This window comes from Somniosus microcephalus, chromosome 12 (assembly GCF_052327205.1).
Source record: "Somniosus microcephalus isolate GS21.2 chromosome 12, FLI_Smic_1.0, whole genome shotgun sequence".
Taxonomy (NCBI): domain Eukaryota; kingdom Metazoa; phylum Chordata; class Chondrichthyes; order Squaliformes; family Somniosidae; genus Somniosus; species Somniosus microcephalus.
The window spans coordinates 169,083,568-169,097,156 of record NC_140998.1 but is presented as its reverse complement, the minus strand read 5'-3'; the positions used below and the strand labels follow the sequence as shown (position 1 = coordinate 169,097,156).

Sequence of the window (13,589 nt, the reverse complement as noted above, 5' to 3'; positions counted from 1 at the left end):
AGGTCCAGGTCATTAATATACCTCAAGAGGAGCAGTGGTCCTAATACCCACCCCTGGGGGACACCACTGTACACTTCCCTCCAGTCTGAAAAACAACTGTTCACCACTACTCCCTGCTTTCTCTCCCTTAGCCTATTTTGTATCCATGTTGCCACTGCCCCTTTAATCCCATGGGCTTTATTGGGTAAGTATTGGGGGGGGAAAAGGAGGAGCAGAACTGCGCGCGGAAAAATGCTTCTTGAAGGAGAGCACGGCAGCTGAAGAGCTGGCACAATGTTTGTCAGATCACATTCTCGCCCCACGCCCAAGTGGCCTTGAGTTTATTTTGCCTCTTCAGAGAAATGCCACAGTGTGACCAGTAAAACAAAGTGCTGGGCTCATCAGGAAGTTGAATCAGAGGCTGAAGATGGTTCGACAGATCCTTGACCTGCACGGTGGCACTTCGGGTGTGAGCGGGCGGGGTTGCAAAGGGAAAGCCTGTGCCTCTCGTTCTCATTCATTCTGGCACTGGTTCATGCCGTGGTGGATTTGGAGAATCGAGCTCCGTGAGAACATGTAGAGCGTGCAAGGCCCAGTGTTGGTGCCCGCTCCTGTGCGACCCCCTCCTACGGTTAAACTGACCAGTCGGTGTGCTGACTCTTCCTTTCTTTGTTTGTTGCAGAGTAGGGAGGCTGGTGGCAAGACCCTGATCATGCTGGATGAGCAGGGAGGTGAGTGCGTAGTTCTGCTTGGTCATTATCGGGGTGGGGCGGGGCGGGGAGTGTCCTGGGGGATGGGCCCGTGTGAGTGCCCCACAGGCTCCAGGGCTGGTCGGCGTGGGCCCGTACTTGCAGGGAAGGGTGGACAAGGAACGTGGGGGTGACCCTGCAGTGAACGATGGGCACATTTTCCTGTAGAACAGTTGACTGTGTGTGTGTGTGTGTGTGGAGTCCTCACCTCCTGCTCTGCCTCCAGGGCTGCTGTCACCCACTAAATTATTGCGCCATTCAATGGAGAGAAATTTCCCATCTCTCACTGTTCCCTCACCCGAGTTAAACATTTAAAAGTCAAGTTATATTCTTCCGTACCCCCAGACCTCTGGCCTGGGAGAGAGAGAGCCTTGGCTGAACAGTAATAATGGTGGAGAGGATTGCCCATTGTGCCACACAATGTATGCATGCTGATTCACATACGGAGCAAGCTTGATCTTGGCTGGGTTGTTTCCACTGTGGTGAAGCGGACTCTGCCTCTTGGCAGGACTGGCACACCCTGGTAGGAGCCCCACTGCTTGGGCGATTCCCGACAGACGAGGGGTGGGTGTTGGGAGGAAGTCGCGAGGAGGAAGGGGGCCCCAGTTGTTCCAGCAGGGCTTTCTGTGTCACACATTGTGGCATTCTGAAGATTCATACAGTTAAATGGGGCAGGAACAGATGGAAAGGAGCTCAGCTGCTCCACACCTGACCTTGTGGCTACATGCTGTTTTTGTTTAGAACAACTGAAGCGCATTGACGAGGGGCTGGATCAGATCAACCAGGACATGAAGGAGGCAGAGAAAAACCTGACTGACCTCACCAAGTGTTGTGGCCTGTGTGTGTGTCCCTGCAGCAGGTAAGTGTCTGAGCACGTCCAGTGACCGGCTTCCAACTGACCCACAGTCCCCAACCAACCAGGGTACAATAGAAAGACTTGCATTTATATAGCGCCTGTCATGATCCCAGGATGTCCCAAAGCGCATTAGAGGCAATGAAGTTCTTTTGAAGTATAGTCACTTGTAATGTAGGAAACGCGGCAGCCAATTTGCGCACAGCAAGCTCCAGATAATCTGTTTTAGTGATGTTGTTTGAAGGATAACTATTGGCCAGGACACTGGGGAGAACGCCCCTGCTCTTCTACAAAATAGTGCTGCGAGATCTTTTGCATCCACCTGAGAGGATAGACAGGGCCTCGGTTTAACATTTCATCCAAAAGACGGCACCTCTGACAGCGCAGCACTCCCTCAGTACTGCGCTCGAGTGTCAGCCTGGATTATGTGCTCAAGTCTCTGGAGTGGGACTTTCAACCTTCTGACTCAGGTGGGAGTGATACCACTGAGCCATGGCTGACAATACGCATCAGGCAATAGACAATATGTGTGAGCAGAATGCAGTGCTTTTAGTCCAGGCAGGGCACCAGTCATTGTCCTTCAAATTTACATTCCAGATGTTAATATGGAGCAATTCTTGGAATGGAGCAAAGGCCATTAGGTTTGCAGTGGCTGTTTCACACAGGTACAGATGGGCGTGTTGCTGTGGTTAAGGAATGCTGTTGGGACAGTGTAGAGGGAGCTTTACTCTGTATCTAACCCGTGCTGTACCTGCCCCGGGAGTGTTTGATGGGACAGTGTAGAGGGAGCTTTACTCTGTATCTAACCCGTGCTGTACCTGCCCTGGGAGTGTTTGATGGGACAGTGTAGAGGGAGCTTTACTCTGTATCTAACCTGTGCTGTACCTGCCAACCCAGCTGGTGCTGTTGCTGTGTTGAGGGGTGACTGGTTGTCTGTCTTTAACTCGGAGTCAGTTGCCGTGTGCAGCACACACTGGTGCTGGGAACTGCCAATAGATTTGCCTCATGCTGATTATAATATGGAAAGTCTGTGCAAATACGACATGTAATTGGAGCAGAATTTAACTTCAAGACCAAGGGAGTGGTGTCTCTATTCAAGCTCAGGAACTGCAGCTGTGGTTAACATGTGACATGCTCCGCATGAGGTGTGATGATTGAGTTCTCGGGCCTGTTGTGTGTCAACTCTAACTCCTTTCTCCTGGTCACAGTTCAGCTGCTCTAACAATAACAATCTGCTCAACACTTTTGCTACCACTGTCCATTAATGGGTTAATCAAATCGAGCTATGACTGACACGATTCTAATTCCAGTGAGCAGCTCGGGAGGAGTGCTCCAGGCTGTTTTCTGTAATGCTAGAATCCTCACTAACACTGCCCTACCTATAATGTCTGTTCTTTGAGTTCATTTTCTTGCTCTCTCTCTTTCTCTCACTCTCTCTCCTTCCCCCAGCCCCTTTTTTCCTCCCAATGCTTCATTCGTTGGAGATTAATCCTAATATAACCCTGAGTGGAAAGTGGGAGCCAGTCAGTGACGTACACAGTGGATTCTGGCATGGAGAACACGGCCGATTTGGGGATCAGCGTGTGCTGTCCACGTATTGAGTAGGTGGTACATTTAACCGCATGCTGCATGAGCCTGGTGTGTGCCTGTTTAATTGTGTAAGTCTTGCAATCCTGTCCTATTAAAAGAAATAACTTGCACTTATATAGCGCCTTTCACAACCTCAGGACGTCCCAAAGTGCTTCACAGCCAATGAAGTACTTTTGAAGTGCAGTCACTGTTGTACTGTAGGAAACGAGTTAGCCAATTTGTGGACAGCAAGATCCCACAAACAGCAATGTGATAATGACCAGATAATCTGTTTTTAATTATGTTGGTTGAGGGATAAATATTGGCCAGGACACTGGGGAGAACTTCCCCTGCTCTTCTTCGAAATAGTGCCACGGGATCTTTTACATCCACCTGAGAAAGCAGACAGGGCCTCGGAGTAACGTCTCATTCAAAAGACGGCACCTCCGACAGTGCTTGGATTATGTGCTCAAGTCAATGTGCTAGGAGAAGGATGAGGGGAATTGCTGGAAGGAATACAGGAACCACCAACAGAATGTCAAAAAACAGTGGGGGACAAAGAGGGAACTGGAATGATCAGAGTGTTGAATAACCAGATGTAACAGAAAGAAATCTTATGACAGTAAATGGGGTTATCAAAGGGGAATTAAGAAGCTTTTAAGGAAAGAAACCAGGAGGATGAATTAAAATGAGTTAACATACTAAGTGATTACTTCCTGGAAGTACTGACTAGAAAGGACAGTAACAGCAGCCACCCATCCTTGGAGATTCTACGACGAGACTTGATGACTTCCACATCCCTTGCACTGTAGGTTCCAGACTGGTTCAGTACCAACAAAATCTCCAAGATGGACTTAATATGATCAAGGGTGCTGAGTGAGACTAGGGATGAAGTCCATGGCGAAGTTCCACATGAAAGGTTGAGAGATAACCTTCAGGGAGTGGGTATCCTGGGTAAAATCTGGAGGTGGGAATGGAATTGGCCGAACGAGAGGAAGGTGTCTAAGTCCCCCTGTAGCTAGTCTCCATCATCCACCGTGTAAACCCCCCCCGATTTCCCCCTGGCAACAATGGTGCCGTCTGCAAACTGAGATGAAGCTTCCTCTTCCAGGTCATTGGAAAAATTGTTGAATCAGTCCTAACATTGATTTCCCCCCACCCCCGGCCAAAGAACCCTTCACCTTTCAAAGACACAACCCCCCACCACCCAGAACTCTTCCCAGTTCAAAGACCCATCCCACTGACCCAGAACCCTCCTGTTCAAAGACACAACCCCCTACCCCTCCGAACCCTTCCTGTTCAAAGACCCACCCCTCCAACCCAGAACCCTTCCTGTTCAGACACAACCCCCTACCTGCCCGAACCCTTCCTGTTCAAAGGCACAACCCCTACCCGCCCGAACCCTTCCTGTTCAGACACAACCTCCTACCCGCCCGAACCCTTCCTGTTCAAAGACACAACCCCCTACCCCCCCGAACCCTTCCTGTTCAAAGACACAACCCCCTACCCCCAGAACCCTTCCTGTTCAAAGACACAACCCTCCAACCCAGAGCCCTTCCTGTTCAAAGACACAACCCCTTACCCGCTCGAACCCTTCCTGTTCAAAGACACACCCCTCCGACCCAGAACCCTTCCTGTTCAAAGACACAACCCTCCGACCCAGAGCCCTTCCTGTTCAAAGACACAACCCCCTACCCCCCCCCCCCCCCGAACCCTTCCTGTTCAAAGACACAACCCCCAGAACCCTTCCTGTTCAAAGACACAAACCCCCTCCGACCCAGAACCCTTCCTGTTCAGACACACCCCCTACCCGCCCGAACCCTTCCTGTTCAAAGACACACCCCTCCGACCCAGAACCCTTCCTGTTCAAAGACCCACCCCTCCGACCCAGAACCCTTCCTGTTCAGACACACCCCTCCGACCCAGAACCCTTCCTGTTCAAAGACACAACCCCCTACCGCCCCCCCCCGGAACCCTTCCTGTTCAAAGACACAACCCCCAGAACCCTTCCTGTTCAAAGACACAAACCCCCTCCGACCCAGAACCCTTCCTGTTCAGAAAACACCCCCTACCCGCCCGAACCCTTCCTGTTCAAAGACACACCCCTCCGACCCAGAACCCTTCCTGTTCAAAGACCCACCCCTCCGACCCAGAACCCTTCCTGTTCAGACACACCCCTCCGACCCAGAACCCTTCCTGTTCAGACACACCCCCTACCCGCCCGAACCCTTCTTGTTCAAAGACACAACCCCCTACCCGCCCAAACCCTTCCTGTTCAAAGACGCACCCCCTCCGACCCAGAACCCGTCCTGTTCAAAGAACCGCCCAGAACCATTCGCATTTATACCAATTCGCCCGCCCCCCCCCCCCCCCAAAGCCACAACCCTTCCCATTCGAAGACCGTTTCCTATTGCCCAGCCCCAATTCCATACATCTCTGTACACCATTACCAATACCTGATTTCCTCAACTAGTGTTCCAATGGACACCTCGTGTAAAGTTCTAAAATTGGTGAAGCACAGTCACCCACACGATCACCCCTAACTAATCACTAGTTACTTTATCAAAGGTCCCAGTACACTGGGCTGCCCCAACATTCCTTTTGGACATCCACACTGCGCTTGCCCATTGGTTTTGTATCTCCCTGAACGCCCCACCGACTTGTCCTTGACGATCCGATTCTAGAATTTTCCTTGGTGCAGAACTTCCCGGATCCTCCAGTCGGTCCATTTTCAAGGTGTTACATTTGCCTTTCTCCAGTCCTCTGGTATCACCCCTTTATCAGAGGCGTCCCTAAGTATTTGTGGATTATTCTCCATTGTCTAAGGGAAGTAGATCCCTTGTAGTCAGTTGGCGACAGTGGTGTAACTGACCGATTTGATTGAGTTCGGCCAGTGTCTGGTCCAGTCCACGGTCTGTGTTGAATTAGCTGATTTGTGTCAGGTTGCCACGATAAACCTTTGACCTGCTAGGTTGGGGAGGGAGAAGGCAGCCGGGTCCCTGATCCTGAACGTTTGGCTCTGTCTGGCGAGGACCAAATCGGGGACACTATGGGACTGAGGTGTGAAAAGTGGTCCCCTGAGTGAGGTGGCAAGGGGTGGGCCCAGGGGCTTTGGAACCCGACTCCCAGCAGTCAATGGCCTTTAGGGGAGGAAATTAGCAGAAGTAGTCGGGGTGGGGGGAGGATTCACCGTTTTGGAAATGATCTCCCAGATTGCACTGCAGACTATTACAGGAGAGCAGGAAGAGGAGATTGATCCTCGCAGGTACTGCATGGTTCATTCACATTGCTTATCTTCTGCGCCGTAAGCTGAAAACCAGAGACATCGTGAATCGGTACCACCCAAGTTCAGCATGTTAAAAAGACTTGTATTTATATTGCGCCATTTACGACCTCGGGATGTCCCAACGCATTTTTACAGCCAATGAAGTACTTTTGGAGTGTAGTCATTGTTGTAATTTAGTCGGGGAAATCCCTCCCTCCCCCAACTGAAGGATGACCGGGTGCTATTCCTCCAATAACGCAGTGTGACGTGGCTGTCTCTGTCTCTCTTTCTCACAGGGTGAAGAACTTCGAGATGGGGGACACATACAAGAAAGCCTGGGGCAGCGACTCTGATGGGAACACGGGCAGAGTCGTCTCCAATCAGCCAGGCAACGCGCGCAACAACCATGAGATGGCCAGGCGGGGCGGCGAAGGAGAAGGCTACATCAACAGGTGGGCGGGATGGGGCTCCATCACTGTCCAAAACCACAGCACAGACACCCAGCACAGCTCACATGTTCAAGTCACTCTCTGGATGCTGTAATCAAAGAGCAGACAAATGGCCCTTTTACCCCGAGCCCCAGTGGAGACAGCAGGCACAACCTTTCAACCCCTGATCCCCAGTGGAGACAGCAGGCACAACCTTTCCACCTCTGATCCCCAATGGAGACAGCAGGCACAACCTTTCCACCCCGAGCCCCAGTGGAGACAGCAGGCACAACCTTTCCACCCCTGATCCCCAGTGGAGACAGCAGGCACAACCTTTCCACCCCTGATCCCCAGTGGAGACAGCAGACACAACCTTTCCACGTCTGATCCCCAGTGGAGACAGCAGGCACAACCTTTCCACCCCTGATCCCCCCCCCTGGAGACAGCAGACACAACCTTTCCACCTCTGATCCCCAGTGGAGACAGCAGGCACAACATTTCCACCCCGAGCCCCAGTGGAGACAGCAGGCACAACCTTTCCACCCCTGACCCCCAGTGGAGACAGCAGGCACAACCTTTCCACCCCTGATCCCCAGTGGAGACAGCAGGCACAACCTTTCCACCCCGAGCCCCAGTGGAGACAGCAGGCACAACCTTTCCACCCCTGATCCCCAGTGGAGACAGCAGGCACAACCTTTCCACCCCTGATCCCCAGTGGAGACAGCAGGCACAACCTTTCCACCCCTGATCCCCAGTGGAGACAGCAGGCACAACCTTTCCACCCCTGATCCCCAGTGGAGACAGCAGGCACAACCTTTCCACCCCTGATCTCCAGTGGAGACAGCAGGCACAACCTTTCCACCCCTGATCCCCAGTGGAGACAGCAGGCACAACCTTTCCACCCCTGATCCCCCTGGAGACAGCAGGCACAACCTTTCCACCCCTGATCCCCAGTGGAGACAGCAGGCACAACCTTTCCACCCCGAGCCCCAGTGGAGACAGCAGGCACAACCTTTCCACCCCTGATCCCCCTGGAGACAGCAGACACAACCTTTCCACCCCTGATCCCCAGTGGAGACAGCAGGCACAACCTTTCCACCCCTGATCCCCAGTGGAGACAGCAGGCACAACCTTTCCACCTCTGATCCCCAGTGGAGACAGCAGGCACAACCTTTCCACCCATGATCCCCAGTGGAGACAGCAGGCACAACCTTTCCACCCCTGATCCCCAGTGGAGACAGCAGGCACAACCTTTCCACCCCTGATCCCCAGTGGAGACAGCAGGCACAACCTTTCCACCCCTGATCCCCCCCCCTGGAGACAGCAGGCACAACCTTTCCACCCCTGATCCCCAGTGGAGACAGCAGGCACAACCTTTCCACCCCTGATCCCCAGTGGAGACAGCAGGCACAACCTTTCCACCCCTGATCCCCAGTGGAGACAGCAGGCACAACCTTTCCACCCTGATCCCCAGTGGAGACAGCAGGCACAACCTTTCCACCCCTGATCTCCAGTGGAGACAGCAGGCACAACCTTTCCACCCCTGATCCCCAGTGGAGACAGCAGGCACAACCTTTCCACCCCTGATCCCCCTGGAGACAGCAGGCACAACCTTTCCACCCCTGATCCCCAGTGGAGACAGCAGGCACAACCTTTCCACGGCGAGCCCCAGTGGAGACAGCAGGCACAACCTTTCCACCCCTGATCCCCCTGGAGACAGCAGACACAACCTTTCCACCCCTGATCCCCAGTGGAGACAGCAGGCACAACCTTTCCACCCCTGATCCCCAGTGGAGACAGCAGACACAACCTTTCCACCCCTGATCCCCAGTGGAGACAGCAGGCACAACCTTTCCACCCCTGATCCCCAGTGGAGACAGCAGGCACAACCTTTCCACCTCTGATCCCCAGTGGAGACAGCAGGCACAACCTTTCCACCCCTGATCCCCAGTGGAGACAGCAGGCACAACCTTTCCACCCCTGATCCCCAGTGGAGACAGCAGGCACAACCTTTCCACCCCTGATCCCCAGTGGAGACAGCAGGCACAACCTTTCCACCTCTGATCTCCAATGGAGACAGCAAGCACAACCTTTCCACCCCTGACCCCCAGTGGAGACAGCAGGCACAACCTTTCCACCTCTGATCTCCAATGGAGACAGCAGGCACAACCTTTCCACCTCTGATCTCCAGTGGAGACAGCAGGCACAACCTTTCCACCCCTGATCCCCAGTGGAGGCAGCAGGCACAACCTTTCCACCCCTGCTCCCCAGTGGAGACAGCAGGCACAACCTTTCCACCCCTGCTCCCCAGTGGAGACAGCAGGCACAACCTTTCCACCCCTGATCCCCAGTGGAGACAGCAGGCACAACCTTTCCACCTCTGATCTCCAATGGAGACAGCAGGCACAACCTTTCCACCCCTGATCCCCAGTGGAGACAGCAGGCACAACCGTTCCACCTCTGATCTCCAATGGAGACAGCAGGCACAACCTTTCCACCTCTGATCTCCAGTGGAGACAGCAGGCACAACCTTTCCACCCCTGATCCCCAGTGGAGGCAGCAGGCACAACCTTTCCACCCCTGCTCCCCAGTGGAGACAGCAGGCACAACCTTTCCACCCCTGCTCCCCAGTGGAGACAGCAGGCACAACCTTTCCACCCCTGATCCCCAGTGGAGACAGCAGGCACAACCTTTCCACCCCGAGCCCCAGTGGAGACAGCAGGCACAACCTTTCCACCCCGAGCCCCAGTGGAGACAGCAGGCACAACCTTTCCACCCCTGATCCCCAGTGGAGACAGCAGGCACAACCTTTCCACCCCTGCTCCCCAGTGGAGACAGCAGGCACAACCTTTCCACCTCTGCCTCGCCCCGAGTGAGAGCGAGCACGACCTCGTCATCCTCGCCCATGGGGAGAGTGGGCACGACCTTTGCACCCTTCCAGAGTGTAGAATCCTCCTCCTTCCCATTGTCCCCAGAGTGGAGAATCCTCCTCCTTCCCATTGTCCCCAGAGTGGAGAATCCTCCTCCTTCCCGTTGTCCCCAGAGTGGAGAATCCTCCTCCTTCCCGTTGTCCCCAGAGCGGAGAATCCTCCTCCTTCCCGTTGTCCCCAGAGTGGAGAATCCTCCTCCTTCCCGTTGTCCCCAGAGCGGAGAATCCTCCTCCTTCCCGTTGTCCCCAGAGTGGAGAATCCTCCTCCTTCCCGTTGTCCCCAGAGCGGAGAATCCTCCTCCTTCCCGTTGTCCCCAGAGCGGAGAATCCTCCTCCTTCCCGTTGTCCCCAGAGCGGAGAATCCTCCTCCTTCCCATTGTCCCCAGAGCGGAGAATCCGCCTCCTTCCTGTTGTCCCTCTAACAAAGACCCTGATTGCTGGAAGCACACTCCTGAATTAGTTGAAATAACAAAGGGCTGATGATGGAGATGATGAGCATTCACTCTACCAAGTCCCCAACATCATGTGGAATAACCTGAGAATTCGGGTTCCGTTTCAGGGTAACCAATGACTCCCGAGAGGATGAAATGGAAGACAACCTGCAACAAGTGGGCAGTATCATCGGAAACCTGAAAAACATGGCCATCGACATGGGCAGCGAGATAGACTCCCAGAACAAGAATATTGAGAACATTACTGGGAAGGTACCTGCTGTATTTCTGCCCTCCTTCCTCGAGATGCTAAGTCTTCCATATTGTAGATTACTCTTACAGGGCGAGTCTTAGCTCCTTGAGTTCTTGAGTATCTTCCCCCGAGAGCAAGGTAAGTCGTAGATAACAAGTCCAGAATAGCGAGCAGGATACCTCTCCTTAAATTAATGTTACTAGACCCATCCTAGAGAATCACAGGTCTTTAGTTAAAAGATGAACAAGTGAATGTATAGCACATTATGTAATACTGTATATCTATTTATACTTTCGTAGAGATTATGCTAGCCAGTTCCTTGCATGAAAAGCAAAATATGCTAAGCTATTGTTTTCTGGATGGTTTGTATATAGGTAGCTTCATCTTGTCATTTCTATCTGCGAGTGCTAACTAGTCCAACCTATTTGCCCCGGAGAAACGCTGGTCTCCATCTGGGCAACAGGTTAGACTTGGCTTGAACACTAATACAAAACCAAGTTAGACTTGTCTTAACTTGCTTTGTTGAACAGTTCTTGACTTATTAAATAGGCCTGCAAATGGTTCCCGGGGTATTCCTGGATTTGTGACATGTCTAAACATAACTTGTCACAGAGATAACAGCAAAGTATTTGTTTAAACGTGGCTTGGCTTCTCCCTCCAGCCTGGATTGGATTAACAACATTTATATTGTTACAAATGGGTAGAAGATACAGCTGTACAGAGCTCTGGTTGGACCCCGTCTGGAGTACTGTGTTCAGTTCTGGGCACCGCACCTCAGGAAGGATATACTGGCCTTGGAGAGGGTGCAGTGCACTCACCAGCATTATACCGGGGCTAACGGAGTTATGAGGAGAGGTTGCATATAGACTAGGCTTGTATTCCCTTGATTTCAGAAGATTAAGAGATGATCTAATTGAGGTATTTAAGATAATTAAAGGATTTGATAGAGTAGATAGGGAGAAACTATTTCCTCTGGCAGGGGAGTCCAGAAAAAGGAGCTATAACCTTAAAATTAGAGCTAGGCTGTTAAGGGGTGATGTCAGGAAGCACTTCTTCACAGAGGGCAGTGGAACTTTTTTTTTCCCCAAAAAAGCTATTGAGGCTGGGGGTCAATTGAAAATTTCAAGACAAAAATGAGATAGGAGTCAGCCATGATCTAACTGAATGGCGGAACAGGCTCCAAGTGCAGAATGGCCTCCTGTTCCGATATTGAGCTGCAGTTGGTCAAAAAGAATCTTTACCGAGATAAAATGTACTGAAGTCCTATTGGACGGGAGCAGCAAACATAGACCTGTGTGCGATGAGCTGGTGCCGACTGTCTCTTTGTGTTTAACAGGCTGATGCTAACAAAGCTCGGATCGATGATGCCAACCTGAGAGCAAACAAACTCATCAAAAAGTAACATGCAGCCCAGTCAAGACTTGGCCCTGAATGTACAGCTTCACCTTCGAGTCTGATTTCTGCACCCCTTTCCATGGGAGTCACTGCATCTTCTTGTGCCTTCCTGCATCTCGATTTCTCCCAACGAGCTGACTCCTTGAATTAGTGTAAGATGTGCGTTGGTGCCAAGTGACTCACGGCATTATTCACCAGTGCAGTCTCCCAGCTGGACTCTGGAGCCACAGTCAGTGCTGTGTCCGGAGTAGTGACTGATTTTTTTCCCCCCCCACTGGCCTAATGTTCAAGTGGCTTCTGGTAGCAGTGCGTTCCTTCTATACATCCAGCACCTGTTCATTGACCACTGATGTAACGACAGCAGAGGGCTAACTGCAAGGAGCAAAACTGGGAGCCGTGGGCAGTTCACCAATCCAAATCCGCAATAAAAACACAATGCTGGAAATACTTGGGTCAAGCAGCATCTGTGGAGAGAGAAAGAGTTAACGTTTCAGGTCGATTACTTTTCATTGGAACTAGGGGAGAGATGAAAGGTCATCAGCCTGAAACGTTCACTTTGTTTCCCTCCACAAATGCTGCCTGACTTGCTAAGTATTTCCAGCATCTGCAGTATTTTGCTTTAGCAATATCTGGGAGACTGGTCTATCTCTTTTTTTCTCCTCCTTCCCCACCCCCTTGTCTGTGTCCCTTCTTTCTCTTCCCCATGTGCACCATCTCTCTCCTTTCCTCCACCCCCTTGTCTGTGTTTGTCTCCTCTTTCTCTCCCCATGGTCTCTGTGCTCTGTCTGTCTATCTCTCTCGCTCTTCCTCTCCCTTGCTCTGCCACTGGATTGTCTTAACATTTATATTCATCTTGCAGACAAGAGCTGCATTAGCCAAAGGAAGACTAGTGTTGATCTGTAGGAAGGAGATGAGGGGCAGTTTGGGTGTGTATGGCCTAGGATGGTTTGATACTTTCTGATTGGGATGCACTTGTATACAGAGTCTAAGATTCTGCCCACTTCAGTAATGGCACCCAGTCTCTGGGTTATTGCAGTACTGCAGATATCAACTGCCCTTAGTGTCCCCACTGCCTGCTCCCGTTATTCCCTCCTTCGCTCTTGGTTTTGCTGTGATCCCCTTCCAATTTTTAGCCATATTTAATTTAGCAACTCAAGGTTTAAGAACAATAATGTAATGTGGGTGCTGTTTCTACAGTACAAAGCACATTCTAGGCCTGCCCCAGAAATCAGAGTAGGGGAGGGAAGGGGGAACATTGACAAAGAGCTGGGATGTGTTGAGTTAGCTGGATGATTTTTGGGATGGGCAAGGACCTGATTTCAACAAGTGCTGCTGTTCAATAGCGACTGTGGAAATGCTGCTTCATATCAAACAACACAGCCTGAGCCTTTACAACCTCAAACCCCAAGGTGCCTTGGAGTTGGGGCCTGCCCATCATTCTCAAACCCCACAGGCCTCGGCCTTCACCGTGTGAGTGTCTGCACTATCACAGCTGGGTTCTGGCCTGAATTTAGCTGTTAAAGCCAATGTCTTGTACTAGGCAGCTGAGCCACACCTTCCCGTCTGCTTCGGTGGTAGTACAGTGTGGGCAAGGATCCCACGATAAGCCCCCTTACTGCAGACAGTAGGGGGAGTGAAATCGGTAACCATTGAGGCCCAACTGCAAGAAACTGTCTGAAATTGAAGAGTGTTGGGAATAAAATAATCTTGGGGGTTTTTGGGGGGGGGGGGGGGGGTG

At 51.9% G+C, this 13,589-nt stretch overlaps 1 protein-coding gene across 1 annotated transcript; it reads left to right on the top strand.

The window, feature by feature from the left end:
- The first annotated feature begins 563 nt into the window (after positions 1-563).
- LOC147109708 (synaptosomal-associated protein 23-like) lies at positions 564-12,800 on the top strand. Its single transcript, XM_086003824.1, has 5 exons — positions 564-710; positions 1,470-1,587; positions 6,712-6,867; positions 10,332-10,476; positions 11,793-12,800. Exons 1-5 carry the CDS (start codon positions 692-694, stop codon positions 11,856-11,858), a joined length of 504 nt encoding a protein of 167 aa, XP_085859950.1. The 5' UTR covers positions 564-691; the 3' UTR covers positions 11,859-12,800.
- The last annotated feature ends 789 nt before the right edge of the window (positions 12,801-13,589 follow it).

Coding starts and splice junctions, on each gene's coding strand:
- LOC147109708 (XM_086003824.1), top strand. Junction 6,868..10,331: donor GGAGAAGGCTACATCAACAG/GTGGGCGGGATG, acceptor GTTCCGTTTCAG/GGTAACCAATGACTCCCGAG. Junction 10,477..11,792: donor TTGAGAACATTACTGGGAAG/GTACCTGCTGTA, acceptor TGTGTTTAACAG/GCTGATGCTAACAAAGCTCG.